Source organism: Aquarana catesbeiana, linkage group LG08, assembly GCF_042186555.1.
Source record: "Aquarana catesbeiana isolate 2022-GZ linkage group LG08, ASM4218655v1, whole genome shotgun sequence".
Classification (NCBI taxonomy): domain Eukaryota; kingdom Metazoa; phylum Chordata; class Amphibia; order Anura; family Ranidae; genus Aquarana; species Aquarana catesbeiana.
This window is the reverse complement of record NC_133331.1, coordinates 77,203,740-77,221,120: the sequence shown is the minus strand read 5'-3', so window position 1 is coordinate 77,221,120 and position 17,381 is coordinate 77,203,740. Positions and strand designations below refer to the sequence as shown.

Sequence of the window (17,381 nt, the reverse complement as noted above, 5' to 3'; positions counted from 1 at the left end):
GGTTCCTTTCCTTAATCCATCCACTCCTTTAGAGTGTGCCTGAATGATGAGAGATCCTGTATTTTAAGCCTTCCCTGTTAGGATGGCTGCCCAAGCTCTAAATCAAATTTAGAGACTGTAAATTGGGATATAGGACCTTGAGACAGTAGATCGGGGCGGAGTGGAAGCGTCCATGGTCTGTCTATTGTCAGTCTCACAATCTCTGGGAACCAGGGCCTTCTAGGCCAGGCTGGTTCCACCAGAATGACTTGAACTCCCTCTCACAATCCTGCGCAACAAATGTGGAAGAAGAGGGATCGGGGGGAAAGCATAAACCAGTGAGTACTGGCTCCATGGAACTACCAGAGCATCTGCTCTGATTGCCAGAGGATCCCTTGTTCGGGACACAAACTGCTGTAGCTTGTTGTTAAACCTGGATGCCAATAGGTCGACCTCTGGCCATCCCCAACACTGGCAAAATTCCTGGAACACCCCTGGGTGTAGGGACCATTCCCCCGGGCAGATCTGCTGGTGCCTGAGATAATCGGACCAAACCCTAATAAGGCAGTCCTGAACCTCCACTGTCCAGGACCTTAGGGCCAGACGTACTGCAAGATGTTGATGGGCAAGTTTTGTTCTGTCCCTGACCAGCTCCCCTGTGCTGTGAGACCCTCTAGGGTTGCTCCCCAGCCTGAGAGACTGGCATCTGTGGTCAGTACTCTCCCAAGTTAGCGGGAGGAAGGATCTTTTCTTTCGCAGGTTCTGATCCAGTAACCACCAGCGTAGGCTTAAGCGTGCCCGAGGAGATAAGAACATTGGATAATCTAGGGCTTGTCCTCTCCCGTTCTAAGCCAACAAGATGTCTTGTTATATAGGCCTGGAATGGAACTGGGCATAGGGCACTGCCTCGAAGGAGGATACCATCCTTCCTAGAAGACTCATACAGAGCTGAATGGAGGGTTGTCTGGTGCCCCTGATCCTTCAGGGCACAGATCTTTATAGGTGGCAAAAATACCCTTCCTTGGACCGTATCTAGGATCAGACCTAAATACTTCAGACTTTGAGCTGATCTCAAGGCTGACTTTTCAGTATTTATGACCCAGCCTTAGCTTTCCAAAGACCGCACTGTGCAGGCTATGCTCTGTTTTAGAGCCTGTAGTGAGTGATCTCTGATCACGAGGTCGTCCAGATACCCAAGCACCAAGATCCCTTTGGCTCCTAAAAGACCCAGTACTGGTGCTAGGACCTTTGTGAACTGTTGTTAGGACCTTTGTGAACACCCGGGCTGTGGAAGCCCGAAGAGTAGAGCCACAAACTGAAAATGACGGTCCTCTACTGTAAATCGCAGGAACCTATGATGAGTCTGAAAGATAGGTACGTGTAAATACGCATCCTTTATATCGATGGAGGCTAGAAAGTCTCCCATTTGGAGCGAGGCTACTACTGAGCTGACAGACTCCATCCAAAAGGACTGGATTAGTAGATACTGGTTCAGGGATCTTAGATCCAAAATGGGTCTTGTGTTCCCATTTGGTTGTTGAACCGTAAACAGGTTCGAATAAAACCCTGCACCTCTTTCGGCTACAGGAACCTGTACAATCAATCCTTGATGCACTAAATGATGTAGTGCCTGAAACAGTAAGTTTCTTTTTGGAGGATTCGAGGGAACACTGGATCTTAGAAACCTCTGAGGGGGAACCCCCCCGTAATTCCAGCTTGTAACCACGGGATATAGTCGAGGTGACCCACTCATCCTCAACCACTGTTCTCCAAATTTCCGCAAAGTGCAGCAGCCTTCCCCCCACCGAATAGAGTGGGGGCATACCCTCAAAAGGAGGGCTTGGTGCTTGGTTTAGAAGAGTTTTGGACCCAGGGCTTTTTCTGGCCCTGGCTCTGTGGCTTTCCCCTGGCTCTAGCGCCCCATTGGCGGCGGAACTGCCTTGACGCTGAGACACCTGAGGAAGCAGTCCCTGAGGTTTTAGATGGGGGACGCCTGGTGCTTCTCTTAACAGGAAGTAGAGAACTCTTCCCTCCGGAAATCTTTTGGATATATTTGTCCAAATCGTCATCAAATGTTCCCCATGAAAGGGGAATCCTGCCAACTTCTTACAGGGATGCTCGGCTGACTAGTTCTTAAGCCACAAAAGTGGTGAATACGCGGCTCCGAGTGCGCACAACGCCTATGGCGAAACCGCGTGCACCATGGCTGCCAAACAAACAACTGCTGAGCACAGCAGCGTTGACTGTTCCGAGTGCACATGCGCCCTGGTGAACTGAGAGGTGAAATAGCGCACCATCGTGCGCCATCATTCAGGTAAAAAACTGCCAGACACAAGCAAAAAGTTACTCTTTGCAAACACCCACAGCTAGCTCAAAACTCCCGCGAGTGGTCACCGCACACAGTGTCCAGCCTCTAGCTAGCTTGACTGATTGTTACAATCACTGGGACACCCCACAATAAGTAAATAAGGGGGTTTCACTTACCCGTCCAGGCACAGGGCAGCTTAGAAACTAAGAGCCCAATCTTCACCCATCACAGTGGGTTCCTGTCACTTAAGGACCTTCAAGGACGGGGTACCCTTTTCATGTTTAGGGTCCACTCCCTTGGACCTGTACAGCACCCTGCAGAAATGCCTTAGCTCTGTGGTGTTCAGGATTCCACTTCACAGTAGAGTTGCCACCTCATCCCTTTAAACCCGAACAACTTTAAAATACACAGGTTCTGAGGCTAATTTAATGCAGATAAGGCACTGAGTGAGTTTAATTACCACCTTAATCAGCCACAGAACCTGTGTAATTAATATGTGTTCGGGTTTAAAGGGACGAGGTGGCAACCCTACTTCGCAGGGTTCATCGCCCGGAGGTCGCATTACAGGCAAAACCTTGCAGGATCTTGTGTCTTCTTTGTGAGGCTCAGTTACCATTTATCTAAACATATTGAGCCTGTGTCAAATGGATCTGATTGGTCAATCCCTTGATTCATTTAAGAACTGTTTGAGGGCCTAGAGACCTGGAGCTCAGAGAGCTCAAACAAAACGTGCCAATCCACCTTGCAGACACTGGTAAAAAACTGATGTCCTTCCTGTATGGGAGGGGTTATATAGGGGATCACTTCCTGTCTAAGACTTTGTCTACCGGTGTCCATCCTAAAGATGGCATATAACCCAGTAGGTAATGAATATTAGCCTCACTCTGTGTACCATGATGTATGAAAAAGAAAATGCATTTTACACTTAATTGCTTTTAAAAACTTTTAGTGCTTTATTTTTTTCATACACTGTAATGCACAGAGGCTGGTAGCTAGAACGTCTGCTTGTATACAAATCTAATGTTAACCCTCTTTTTGTCTATTATGGTGATCAGATTATGAGGAACCATGTTGATTGGCTCCTGATCGCTGATCTGAGACTTGACAATGTTAGATGACCTTGAGGTCTCAGAATGCAAAGATACACCATTTATTTCTGAAACTGAACATAAATGAACATTCTCTTTCTGCTGTAGAATGGTAATATATAAATTGCAGACATGAAGGGATTAAGGTAAAAGGACTAGGTTAATGTGTGTCAAAGCAAAACCAGGGCTGATCACAATACTGGATTTACCAAAAATTTGCCTTTTGGAGACAGTGAATGTTTAAAACTGACTAAAGCAGGGTTGTCCATACAGAAGTGAGGTCATCCCGCTATGTGCACCCAGAGGGAAACTGATAGATGACAAGGCTGGCACTTAGATATGATTATGTAATGCATCCCTGGTGCAAGGTTATAAATATGTGTGTATATGGGGTTTTAGTGGGAGTTTAAAAAATGTAAGGATTTTACACTATATGAGCTTTTCCTTTTTCAAAGGTGATGCCTATGAGTTAAGTGCAATAAGAGGAGAGAGAGCAGCAGTGATCCGGGAACCCCCTCCTTTAAAGGGGAACAAGCTTTATGAACCACATTTAATAAGAGGGTCATGGCAATCTGGGAAGTTTTCTCTGGTGAAGGTTGTCACATGGGTGATTTAAAGTGGATGTAAACCCTCACATATACCCAGTGAAGTGAACAGCCTCAGATGATACACAGAGATGAAACAAATCTCTCTACATAAGTTTTACATGTATATCTGCTGTCGTTATCTTTATATACTGTTTAGAAAGTGCAAATCATGTTAGGAGATTTTCTCTTCCTGGTTAGCACTACAGTGAATCCTGGGTGTATAGCCAAGACAGCTGAATGGAGGAAAGGCACACACCCCTCTCCCTATAGGTAGAGACTTTCAGCTCTGTGCGTTGAATAGTTCAGGGCTCTGCTAATCTATTTATAGCATCCTCCCCAACACAAAACTCAGGCTGGTTTTATCATGTGACAGAGAACTTGTCAGCAGTGATCAGGCTGATAACAGAAGAACAGGGCAGGAGACAGCTCTGGGACATAGTGCTTTGAAGAGAGATAAGAAAACACTGCAGATATATGTGCCCAGCTCAAATTTCATGAATCGGGTTTACAGTGGGGACGGAAAGTATTCAGACCCCCTTAAATTTTTCACTCTTTGTTATATTGCAGTCATTTGCTAAAATCATTTAAGTTCATTTTTTTTCCTCATTAATGTACATACAGCACCCCATATTGACAGAAAAACACAGAATTGTTGTCATTTTTGCAGATTTATTAAAAAAGAAAAACTGAAATATCACATGGTCCTAAGTATTCAGACCCTTTGCTGTGACACTCATATATTTAACTCAGGTGCTGTCCATTTCTTCTGATCATCCTTGAGATGATTCTACACCTTCATTTGAGTCCAAACTGAGCTTTCGGGGGAGAAGAGCCTTGGTGAGAGAGGTAAAGAAGAACCCAAAGATCACTGTGGCTGAGCTCCAGAGATGCAGTCGCGAGATGGGAGAAAGTTGTAGAAAGTCAACCATCACTGCAGCCCTCCACCAGTCGGGGCTTTATGACAGAGTGGCCCGAAAAACACCTTAAGGACTCCAAGATGGTGAGAAATAAGATTCTCTGGTCTGATGAGACCAAGATAGAACATTTTGGCCTTAATTTTAACCGGTATGTGTGGAGAAAACCAGGCACTGCTCATCACCTGTCCAATACAGTCCCAACAGTGAAGCATGGTGGTGGCAGCATCATGCTGTGGGGGTGTTTTTCAGCTGCAGGGACAGGACGACTGGTTGCAATCGAGGGAAAGATGAATGTGGCCAAGTACAGGGATATCCTGGCTGAAAACCTTCTCCAGAGTGCTCAGAACCTCAGACTGGGGCAAAGGTTTACCTTCCAACAAGACAATGACCCTAAGCACACAGCTAAAATAACGAAGGAGTGGCTTCACAACAATTCCGTGACTGTTCTTGAATGGCCCAGCCAGAGCCCTGACTTAAACCCAATTGAGCATCTCTGGAGAGACTTAAAAATGGCCGTCCACCAACGTTTACCATCCAACCTGACAGACCTGGAGAGGATCTGCAAGGAGGAATGGCAGAGGATCCCCAAATACAGGTGTGAAAAACTTGTTGCATCTTTCCCAAAAAGGCTGTATTAGATCAAAAGGGTGCTTCTACTAAATACTGAGCAAAGGGTCTGAATACTTAGGACCATGTGATATTTCAGTTTTTCTTTTTTAATAAATCTGCAAAAATGTCAACAATTATGTGTTTTTATGTCAATATGGGGTGCTGTGTGAACATTAATGAGGAAAAAAATGAACTTAAATAATTTTAGCAAATGGCTGCAATATAACAAAGAGTGAAAAATGTAAGGGGGTCTGAATACTTTCCGTCCCCACTGTACGTCCACTTTAATTTCACGAAGAGAAGCCACAATATTCTGGGAACACCGGTGAAGAGAGTGTCAAGACACTTTGTTAAATGGATACTTTATTATATATTTCTTGTGTATAAATGAATGTGTATAAGCATTTTTTGTGATTTCCATGAACATATTGGATAGAATTTAATTTTAAACACATTGCTTTGAAAGCACTTGAGTAATTTTGGAAGCACTTTATTTGTTTCACTTTTATATGTGTTTATGAGATATAAATTATGTGTTATATTTACCCTTAGCGCTGTCACATTTTGCATAATTTGAGTGACACATATGATTGTGTTTTGGGATAGCAGCTTAGTCCATAATAATTTAGAATAGGGTTGGCATGGGTTTTGGTCTGGGTTATACAATTACTGGATGTACCAAAAATTAGTGTAGCGGGCACTTACTTTTAAGTATGTGACCTTTTTGCTAGGTTATAGTTTCAGGTAAATTTAGGCAGGCTTGTACCATTACAGCAGGCCTGTTTGTTCATTTGGGATTTGAGTGGCAGGTAGTTTGTATGCGAGTCTCGGCCAATTATTGTTGGTAATGCCCCGGGACTCTCATATAAAAGCCTGGTCACATGGTCCAGAGTTTTTAGTTTCCCGTTAGAGCTTGGAGAAGCCAGCCTGGTTCCCGGAGGGGAGAGGTCCCCCCTCCGGGGAGCCAACGGAGTCCCCCCTTGCAAGAGGGGTGGGGAACCGGCCTCCATAGAGGAAGAGATGACACCGTACAGCATGTAGTTACTGGTGTCGTTGGCCGCCCCTGCGGGGAAGGGAGCAGGGCAGAAAGGAGGAAAGGGAACAAAGAATCATTGCGGAAGAAGTAGCAACAAAGCGGAAGGAAACTGGGCGATCGATCGTTTATGAGTGGCACATGCACGATTGATCACATGAGTGAAAGCCCAGGGGAAGGGTACTGCCAGAGGCTGAGGGATGTTGGTACGCAAGTCAGTGAGACAGGCGGTGATGGCCTGTGACTTTGGGTTCAGCAATGCCCCGGGATTCCAATCAGTCAAGTGGGAGGAGTTATTCAGAGTGACTTTTCTTTAGCTCAACTTGGAAGTACTATGCAGATGGGAAGTAGTGGTAAAAATGTAGAGGTAAAGCTGCAAGCACACATATAGAGATACAGACTGTTCTTAAAAAGTTCTGCAGATGAAGAAGTTATTCAGAGTGACTCTTTATCGATTATTCTCTATCAAATCTACTTCCATCTTCCCTGATTGAAGAAATCGCACAAAGTGATTTCCTATTATCCACAATGATTCTAGGTCTTTGCATGAGAGAGGCAAAGAAAAGATTACAAAGCAACAAAAGAGCATCTCAAAAGAAACCCTTCTATCCCAGTTCATGTTACTTAATAAAGCAAGAGAGAAATGCAATATGGACTGTTTTTGGATTTATGAGCTGCGATGGGTTAGGTGGTAAACGTGAATTACAGATATAACAATTAATCAGCCGCTCCTTCGGGGGTAAGCGCTACATTAGCCTTTTGAAAACAATGTTTAGAACTGACTAAAGCAGGGGAATGTAATATTTCCTGTAATTTTACTGAGGTTTGATTTTGCCAATGAATACCGTGGCCTGGAAAAGAAAGAAGATGGCCAAGACTTGATCTAGTGAACATTGGGGATGAACCCAACAGGTCAAAGGTCTTTATAAAGGCAAGGAAATTCCTGACATACAACAGCTAATATGTGACAAAAGATCCACAAACTGCAAATTTTGCAACTTTATATATATGCCTTTTCATTAGAAATATTTTTTTCTTTTTCTTTTAAATTCTGATATACAAAGCAATAAAATACATATGGATGTAACCAGATTAAAATACGACTGAAAGGTAAAAACAAAAACAACCCACAAAACAGCTTCCTCTGTAAATATTTTGCATTGCCTAACAACTTAAGCCAAGCTTTTTTAAAGGTTGAAGCAAGGTAAGAATATGTTCAGTGGTTTAGAGCTCTCTTCTACGTCTACATTTTTAACTGCTGAAGCATTGCTTTTTACCACTAGAGGGAAGCACTAGCAAAGGAATGTTGCAAGATGATAATTAAAGCAGTATTAAACCCAAAAATAAAAATGTTATAATGCAACTTATGCCAATTCTTAGATGCGGTGGCAGCATTTTTTTTTTTTTTTAATTTTATTTTTCACCTGGTGGTCAGCCAGTAAATCTATTATGTTTCAACTTCCTTTACCAATAGTTGAGACAAACTATTTAACACTTACAATGGTCAGCTTTTATTCATTTATGCAAAACGTAATTCCAAAAGGGGAAAAAAAAAAGTTGCTGTAACTGCAAATATTATTAGCTGGAGTTTGGCTTTAGTTTGTTAGTCAAGTCCATTTAAATCTGATAGAGCATCCAAAACTACACTCCCCCAGACTGATAATGCTGCTGTCCAGAGGGGTCTCCATTGCTCTTCTGCCCACAGTGGACACCCTAAGACAAGAAGCATGCTACTGTCTGGATCACCAGGTGAAAATAACCCCCTCCCAAAAAAAAGAAAACTAATGCAGCACCACATTTAAGAATTGGTAAGCTGACATTTTTGATTTTCGGTTTAAGGCCATTTTAATGTATCCTGGATTGTAAGCTCTAACGAGAAGGGCTCTCCAATTCCTCCTGTATTGAATTGTATTGTAATTGTACTGTCTGCCCTCATGTTGTAAAGCGCTGCACAAACTGTTGGCGCTATATAAATCCTGTATAATAATAATAATCTCAGCTGAGTGCAAATTGCGCTTTCACCATGTTGTCCCTAAGGCTACTTTCACACTGAGGCGCTTTACAGGCGCTATAGCGCTAATAATAGCACCTGCAAAGCGCCTGTAAAGCACCTCTCCTGTCACTCCAGTGTGAAAACCGAGTGCCTTCACACTGGAGCGGTGCGCTTGCAGGACGTTAAAAAAAGTCCTGCAAGCAGCATCTTTGAGGCGCTTTAGGAGCGGTGTATACACCGCTCCTAAAGTGCCCCCTGTCCAATGAAATCAATGGGCAGCGCCGCCGAAGTGCATGCAAATCGCTGTGGCTTTGCGGGCACTATTAACCCTTTATTCAGCTGCTGGCGGGGGTTAAAAGTGCCCCGCTAGCAGCCAAAAAGCACCCCTAAAACGACGGTAAACCGCCAACGCCCCTGTGCCTCAGTGTGCAAGTGCACTAACTGGACGTGTTTTTACCTGCCTCAGTGAGGCATTGGTTTACCTTATTATCGAAGCATTTGTTGATATGGAACACTTCAGTGTCAGCTACTATTTGTCCATTGCCAGGTAATACATACACGAGGATGTGTGCTATGGGAGCAAGGTTAGCATTGACTGGAAGGTGGATCTCCAAGGTGCCAATCATTACTAGAAATAAAAAGATCAAATTTTATTAAAACAGCAGTGCAATATAAATCATGTCAGGTCTCAGTGGCTTCTGCTCTCATCATAGCCTCAAGGCATGTCTTTCTGTTAGCATTTGTGGCTGTAAATGCTTATAACTACTTATTTCCATAGTGGATACATGTACATCATAGTGACCAAAATATCATTATTTCATTACACTCTCGCCAAAACTACAATTTTAATGTTTTCCCATCATTAATCAGCAAAAACATTCACCTGTTCCAAGAAAATTTGCCAACACTTGGAGTTAAAGAGGAACTACACTGCACTGAGCACCAAGAACACTATTGAATTCATTTTTATTATTCAAAACAAACACCCCCATCCATGTCTGTGTGCTCTATTTTATTCAGCAATCACTTTGAAACACGCACCCATAGCATTTCTGGCCATGACCATCTTTAGTAAGGGCAAATGATCCATGTAGCATTTACTTCCTGGAAAACATCTGCCCTTAGCTCAGTCATGCAGGTGTCAGGAGCGTCTAGCACTCCTGTTTCTGGTTCCAGCATCCTGGTTTTGGTTATGGCATTCTCCTTGTCTCTCTGTCCACCTGCAAGGTGATTAATGTGGTCAGTCTCTGGGTGGAGACCAAACCTGATATAAGCCAGCCTAGCTTGCAGTCTCATGCTTATGATATTATGTTTGTAAAGGCTTTCCAAGCTACCGGTTTGTCTGCTTTGCTGATTGGATTTCCCTGTGTATGATCTAGGATCAGATATTGAATATTCTTTGAACCTTGCCTGCCTTGTACCTGGACTGTCATTGAACCACTCAGCCTGTCTGCCAACTGAAAGTACCTCTTTGCTTTGCTCAGTTTGCACTTGCCCCAATATGGTGGTCAGGCACTATAGCATTGTGTATAAGTGCTGGGGGCAACCAAGTACCGGTAGGCCTGCTTGCTATAGGTGAAGAACACAGAAGCCAGCTGTAGTGTCTGACCATCTGCGTTAGGGGTAAGCATGACAGCAGGCAGGAGGGTGTGCTTAGCTGAGAAAACCCCTCCTCCCTTTCTGAAGACTCCTGGGATGTATGAGATCATTTGCCTAGGTTTGGAAGGCAGGAAGTAACTGAAGAAATGTAAAAAAAAAAGGTTTAAACACGTAAATATAATATACTGTATCTTCCTGTCTATTTACTAATGCTAGCAGCATGAGGATTAAAAATAGAAAATGTTGACTGAGAGAGTGAAGTAAAGGGAATCACTGCTATATGTAATGTCATATTTATATATAGTATAAGACTGACCCCCTAACATTTGACAAAATATTTTCCAATGTTACATTTTGGAGACCTCCATTGCTTGCGCACAGTTAAAATGCATCTAGAGCCAAAAATATTATTTAGTTTAGTTTTGAAAAGAATGGTAATGGGTTATAACTCGTCAGCTTTTTATTGTTTTCTGTGACCCTTTAGAGATACACACTCTCTATTGATTTGTCCTAATGACCCTTGTGACTGGGACTGAAAGAAAGAGAGAAACCAATATTAGGAGTTGCCACCAGAATAGGTATGGAGGGAAAATCTTCCAATGAGGACACTTATTCAGGTGACAACTGGTACTATGGAGAGATTTTCTCTCAATTTCTGTTGTGTCTACAGAACAGGACATGAAGGGAAATCTCCCCAATGGGGTACAGACAGAAAAACCTGCCAGGGGATTTTACCATTTCCTAATCCATCCATTCAATGAAAAGAAAATATTTGTAAAATAATTTAAGAAAATATTTATAGTTTAAACTTTAAAGTGGTTGTAAACCCTCTCCTATACCTAGTGATATTAACAGCCTCAGATGATACACAGGGATAAAACAAATGCTCCTACATAAATTTTACATGTATATCTGCGGTCTTCATCTTTATATATCCTTTAGAAAGTGCAGAACGTGTTAGGAGATTTTCTTTTCCTGTTCAACACTGCAGTGAAGCGTGGGCATAGATCCAAGAGAGCTGATTGGAGGGCAGGCACACACCCCCTCTTCTCATAGGTAGAGACAGGGCCGGGACAAGGGGTGGGCAGGAGGGGAAGCTGTCCTGGGCATTGTGGTATCATGTGAGGTAAGGGCGCAACAGGGATATTTGAGGGGGGGGATTTGTGTTGGAAGGGGGGTATTGTTATAGGAGGAGAAATTTAGGGTGAGGGTGCTAAGAATGGTGACTTAAGGGGATTTGTGTTGGCAGGGGGGATGGGGGTGAGAAGATGTGTACTAAGAGGGGTAATTTTAGGGGTAGAGGATTTGTGCTAGGAGAGATTAAATTTTTTTTTTTTTGGGGGGGGGGCATTTGAGATGGGAGGATTTGGGGGATGAGGGGGGGGGCAAATATTTGGGCTGAGAAGGGGGATTTAGGCAGGGGGTAGATTTGTACTGGCAGGAGGGGGGATTAATGCACATAATGCTCATATAAGAATAAAAGATACAATCAGCGCAAATAATACAAATGCAATAGTTAATGCAGCTGGACACTAAAAGATCATCACATAATCCAAACTGTAACTGTATAAAACTGTATAATAAAAAGAGGGTAGCACAAATCAAGGCTCAATAAACATATATAACATGTACATTAAAGTCCAATAATGTTCCAGTAAAAAGAGAGAGGTGGACTAAGAGTCCCAGAAAGCACTGAAAAGGATCCACATGTGTAAAGGCACAAATCCAAAGCAAATGGTGACTATCCCTCCACCTCCAAATCACTCTCTTCGCTCACCTCAGGATGTGGACCACTGAACTAACAGATGGTCAACAACACATGTCTCGTATGGGTATAACATCCGGGATGGATCCAAGGCCTCCGAGCGGTGTCCCCAGGGTTACGATTAGTGAGAGAAAAACAAATCTAAGTGTTCACTGATAGCTAGTTTCAATTGCTTTATTAATAAAAATCAGCTACTAACAAACAGGCTCATTTAAAGCACATTTCCAGAGCAGTAACATCAATTTGAAATTCCAGGATGGCAGCGGGTGACGTCAGAACGTAGCTCCTTCCCTGTACGTGTTACGGTTCACAAGAGCTTCTTCAGCGGGTAGGACACCGTTCAGAGGCCTTAGATCCATCGAGGATGTTATACCCATACGAGACATGTGTTGTTGACCATCTGTTAGTTCAGTGGTCCACATCCTGAGGTGAGCGAAGCGAGTGATTTGGAGGTGGGGGGATAGCAACCATTTGCTTTGGATTTGTGAATTCACACACGTGGATCCTTTTCAGTGCTTTCAGGGACTGCTAGTCCATCTCTCTCTTTTTACTGGAACATTATTGGACTTTAACCACCTCAATAGTGGGCACTTACACCCCCTTCCTGCCCAGGCCATTTTTCAGCTTTCAGTGGTGTCACACTTTGAATGACAATTGCGTGGTCATGCTACACTGTAGCTATGTGAAATGTTCACACAAATAGTGAATAGCTTTCTTTTGGTGGTATTTAGTCACTTCTGGGTTTTTTATTTTTTCCTAAAAAATAAAAAAAAAAAGACAGAAAATTTTGAAAAAAAAAAGTTTGAGTAATTTTTTTCCTGGGCGCTGATGAGGCGGCACTTATGGGCACTGATAGGCTGCAACGATGGGCACTGATGAGGTGGCACTTATGGGCACTGATTAGACGGCACTGATATGTGGCACTGATGAGCAATGATAGGCGGCACTGGGTGGCACTGGTGGGCACTGATGGGTGGCACTGGTGGGCACTAATAGGCGGCACTGGTGGGCACTGATAGGCAGCACAGATAGGCGGCACTGATGGGCATTGATGGGCAGCACTGATAACCATTACTGACTGGCACCACTAATGGCCACTGATTGGCACTCATTGCTGGCACTGTGGGTGCTTTATTGTAATCAGGGGCACTGATGATCAGTGCTCCGATTATATTCCTAGTTGTCCTCTGCAAGGAGATGCCGTTGATCGGCTCTCCTCTCCTCACACTCTGTCAGTGTGAGGCGAGGAGCACCGATAACTGGCATATCTGTGTTTACATGTGACCGGCTGTGATTGGACACAGCCGATCACATGGTTAAAGACCTGTGGCTCCTTACAGAAATCGGGGGCGCGCCGTGTCCTAGCAGCATAGGGTGGCCGCAATCACCGCACTGTGAGTCCCCATGGTCGCACCGGAGCGGCCGTTCTGGGAAGCAGTCATATAACATCCACCCAGAATGAGAGCCGCACGGCCCAGCCGTCATTTGATGGTGGACGGGTGGCAAGTGGTTCATTTACATTTTATATATGTTTATTGACCCTTGATTTGCGCTGCACACTTTTTATTATACATAATGCTCATACATCTTGGGGGGGGGGGGCCTAGACTCTAGATGACCTTGTCCCAAGACTGGGTAGGGACTTTCAGATCTGTTCGTTGAATAGTTTAGCACTCTGCTAATCTATTTATAGCATCCTCCCCAAAACAAACATTAGGCTGCTTTTATCATATGTAACGGAGAACTTGTCAGAAGTTCTGAGGCTGATAACAGAAGAACGGAGCAGGAGACAGCTACAGGGCATAGTGCTTTGAAGGGAGATAACAAAACACTGCTGATATATGTGCCCAGCTCAAATTTCATGAATCGGGTTTACATCCACTTTGAGGATGCTTGAAATTGGATAAAGGTGGTGCTGAGTTGGTCTAGAGAGTAGGGTAAACCCACATCCCTAATGTGTCTAGGCAAATGGAAAATTGTTACTCTTGCGGGACTTTAAAGGGAGAACCTACTCGGGAGTAATAAGGAGTATAAGAAGTGTAGATTTGAAATGAAATTGGGTATTTATTGGGTATGTTTTCACCACCATTGTGGTGAAAACACATGATATATATGTTTTCACCAAAATGGTCACATCTTTTCTCATGTTGATGTTGATTATGTAATGTTTCACATTTGGCTCATAACTGTCTTTTTAAATTATAGACATACATCTTTTTTTGTTGATTCCAATCAGACACCCCTGAAGAAGAGTATATCTCGAAACGCGTCGGGTACTCCCTGCATGTGTGGTCCATATGTACCGGAGTTCTATGATTGTGCATCTTTGCACACTGTATTGCATTTTTTTTGTCTGTATCACGCATCCTGTATCCCTTTGTATTCCCTGTACATTTACCCTGTGTACTGTAGATCTGTTTAGGTCTTTACCTCAATAAATACCCAATTTCATTTTAAAGCTACACTTCTTATACTCCTTATTACTCCCGAGTAGGTTCTCCCTTTACAGTCCCACAAGAGGAACAAATTTCCATTTGCCTTTAAGGATGCTTAAGCAGTATAAGTCTCCCTATTGGAAGTGTTTCCAACGAATGCCAAGTGCATCTAGGCTGGCAAATGTGATTTTATCCATCCCAAGTGATGAATCTCTAGAAATGGTTTGCATTTAAATGACGGATCTTTAAGAATGGCTCTCTATCGATCTACATTAAAAAAAAAAGAAAAGAAAGAAAAAAGAAAAAGTTACCAGAACTTCTGTTAATGCTGATTTTCTTCTCGCCATTTAATACAAGGTTCCCCATTGCAACAGCCTTCAGAAGAAAAATATTTCAAAATGAATTGGAGACTTGGAAATAGAAATAGACCAGCAGATTTCATTTGCAATATTGCTTGTTACCATTAGTAACTTTTCCAGATATTCTCAATATAAGTTGTATGTTACCATCCTGCTTCAGGTATAGGTAATGGTATAACTGTTCTGTTCTTTGCTTCTGGTTCTAGCATTCATTAATTATGGATATTTGGGTAGCTAGAGAGAGTTGTGGGTTTCTGTTCCCTCACAACTTTCTGACATGAGAAAGAGGGACACCCCTGAAGGACATACTCCTACAATGTTCCTATGCAGACCATTAAGAATGTATTCGCTTCCCAGAGCAGACCATACAACAGTGTTAATTTTGTAGACAAAAATATTTTCTTTGCCAAAATTAACACTATTTTAGTCTACTAAAATACGACTAAAACGAAAACAATTCAGATGACAAAAATTTGACTAAAATAACATTTTAGTCAAAAGAATATGACTAAAGCTAAATTTAAATTTGATGTCAAAATTAACACTGCCATACAAACCTAAAGCAGTTATGTGCTGTCATGATCCGATATCATAAACATACAAATTGGAAATTCCTCAATGCAGATATCTGTGCTTATTGAGATTGGTGACAGAGCATCTATATCAGTTTGATGTGAAGAATAAAGTAACATCTACTAATACTATTGTGGAATATTGCATGTTCCTATGAGAACAGATGGGCAGGGGTGTCTGCTATAGTGTGCTGTTGTCCTTAGCCATAATAGTTATTGCTCAGATTAGATAACAATAGCACTATGCCTATGGGTTTTAGATGCCAATAGTAGTAGTTTAGAAGGCAATAGTAACGGGTCAAAGACATTAGACCCAAGCTCTGTACCTCGGGGGCTAGTTAAAATTTACATAATAGACCTGGATAGAGTTTCAAGAGCTCCTGAAAGACTTGGCATGAATAAGTGAATGCATTAAATGTTAATGTGATCACACAGTAACCTTAACAGTGGACTATGTGCTTGAGACCCAGGACTATCAGGTCTGTCTTTTTTCCCAGTCACTGGGATCTAGCCAAGCCATCTGTCTGGAGAGAATTACTGCCTGCAAGTTTCTTTTTACAAACTGCAAGTTATTATCATTTTAACATTCTTGTGGCAACACCCAAAATCCTCTATTAGACAGCAGCAAGATCAGGAATTATGGCAGAGAAATCTTGCCATTCGAGTATCCATAATTTTTAGAAAGCCAGAAGCTGGATTGGTTCTACCTACATATAAAAAATCACTTTCTGGTGAAGTGGCCCTCAGTATTTTCAGTATTTGTATGCCAATACCATGTTGTGAAAATGAAGAAAATAGTTTATACCACATAATGGAAATCCAAAGTATCATCTTGGGTCATCATCTCACTGGTTCTGATGAGGTAGTCAATCTCTATTGTATTTTTTTGGCCACATATTAGGACATGGTCTGATGGTTGAACCTTTATGAAGCTGTTGGTGGCAGAGTTAAATGAATTCAGGGTCAGATGGGCATCAACACTGTAAGGATTGAGGATTCCAAAGACCCTCTCTGGTTTTTTCTTCTGATACGAAGCCTAAGAAGTAACACATTTCTGAATTAGACTCTGTACACCCTAAATTCAATTCTTTACAGAAATATTATTTCATTCTTCTGAAGAGACTCTTCCAGTGAGCCTCTTGAGTAACAATTAAAAATGGATGCATTGTCTATAGCAGCCAGTTAGATTAAAGATGTTCTTCTAAGACATTCGGGGGGGTCATTTACTATAGCGCTGCGGCGCTAATTAGCGCTAATTTGCGGCAATTTATCGCTAATTAGCGCTAAAACGGTATTCACTATAGTGCTGGTGAGAAAATACTCCCAAAATCGAACTTACTATAGTTCCCTGAAACCAAATAGTGCCCAAACCCTTATGCCCTGTACACACGATAGGATTTTCCGATGGAAAATGTGTGATAGGACCTTGTTGTCGGAAATTCCGACCGTGTGTAGGCTCCATCACACATTTTCCATAGGAATTTCCGACACACAAAGTTTGAGAGCTTGCTATAAAATTTTCTGACAACAAAATCTGTTGTCAGAAATTCCGATGGTGTGTACACAAATCCGACGCACAAAGTGCCACGCATGTTCAGAATAAATTAAGAGATTAAAGCTATTGGCTACTGCCCCATTTATAGTCCCAACATACGTGTTTTACGTCACCGCGTTCAGAACGATTGGATTTTCCGACAACTTTGTGTGACCGCGTGTATGCAAGACAAGTTTGAGCCAACATCCATGGGAAAAAATCCTAGGATTTTGTTGTCGGAATGTCCGACCGTGTTTACAGGGCATTACTCTGCTAAAACCTGGAGTATTGCACATGGAAATAATGTTTACAGCATGATATAATTACCTAAATGGTACTGAAATATGCGGTATATTATTTAAAGACAATCTGCTTTCAAACTATGTGAAAAAGTGATTTCTACACTGAAATATCTTTAAAAGTCTGAGAAGTGAAAAATTCCCCGTTTTGGACAACTAGGTGCCAACACAACTGAGCATGCTCAGACCTGAAAATAGCTCCCATTTTAGCTCCAGTGTCCTTTTTACCCGGCGCTATAGTAAATACCAAAATGAGCGCTAATTAGAGAACATTTTTTGGAAGTGAAAATCTGCTCTATTCTAG

General features: G+C 42.4%; 1 protein-coding gene across 4 annotated transcripts in view; it reads right to left on the bottom strand.

The window, feature by feature from the left end:
* LOC141105859 (alpha-2-macroglobulin-like protein 1) overlaps positions 1-17,381 on the bottom strand; it is a 236,430-nt gene that overhangs the window by 119,778 nt on the left and 99,271 nt on the right. For all 4 annotated transcript variants that reach the window (XR_012235667.1, XM_073596004.1, XM_073596005.1 and 1 more), the window contains 3 exons: positions 16,050-16,280; positions 14,625-14,688; positions 8,997-9,142 (listed from right to left, as the gene is read on the bottom strand). Coding sequence is in view for 3 of the 4 variants with exons in the window: in XM_073596004.1 (XP_073452105.1) it covers positions 8,997-9,142; positions 14,625-14,688; positions 16,050-16,280 (441 nt within the window). In the remaining variant the exon portion in view is untranslated. The remainder of the gene's footprint in view (positions 1-8,996; positions 9,143-14,624; positions 14,689-16,049; positions 16,281-17,381) is intronic.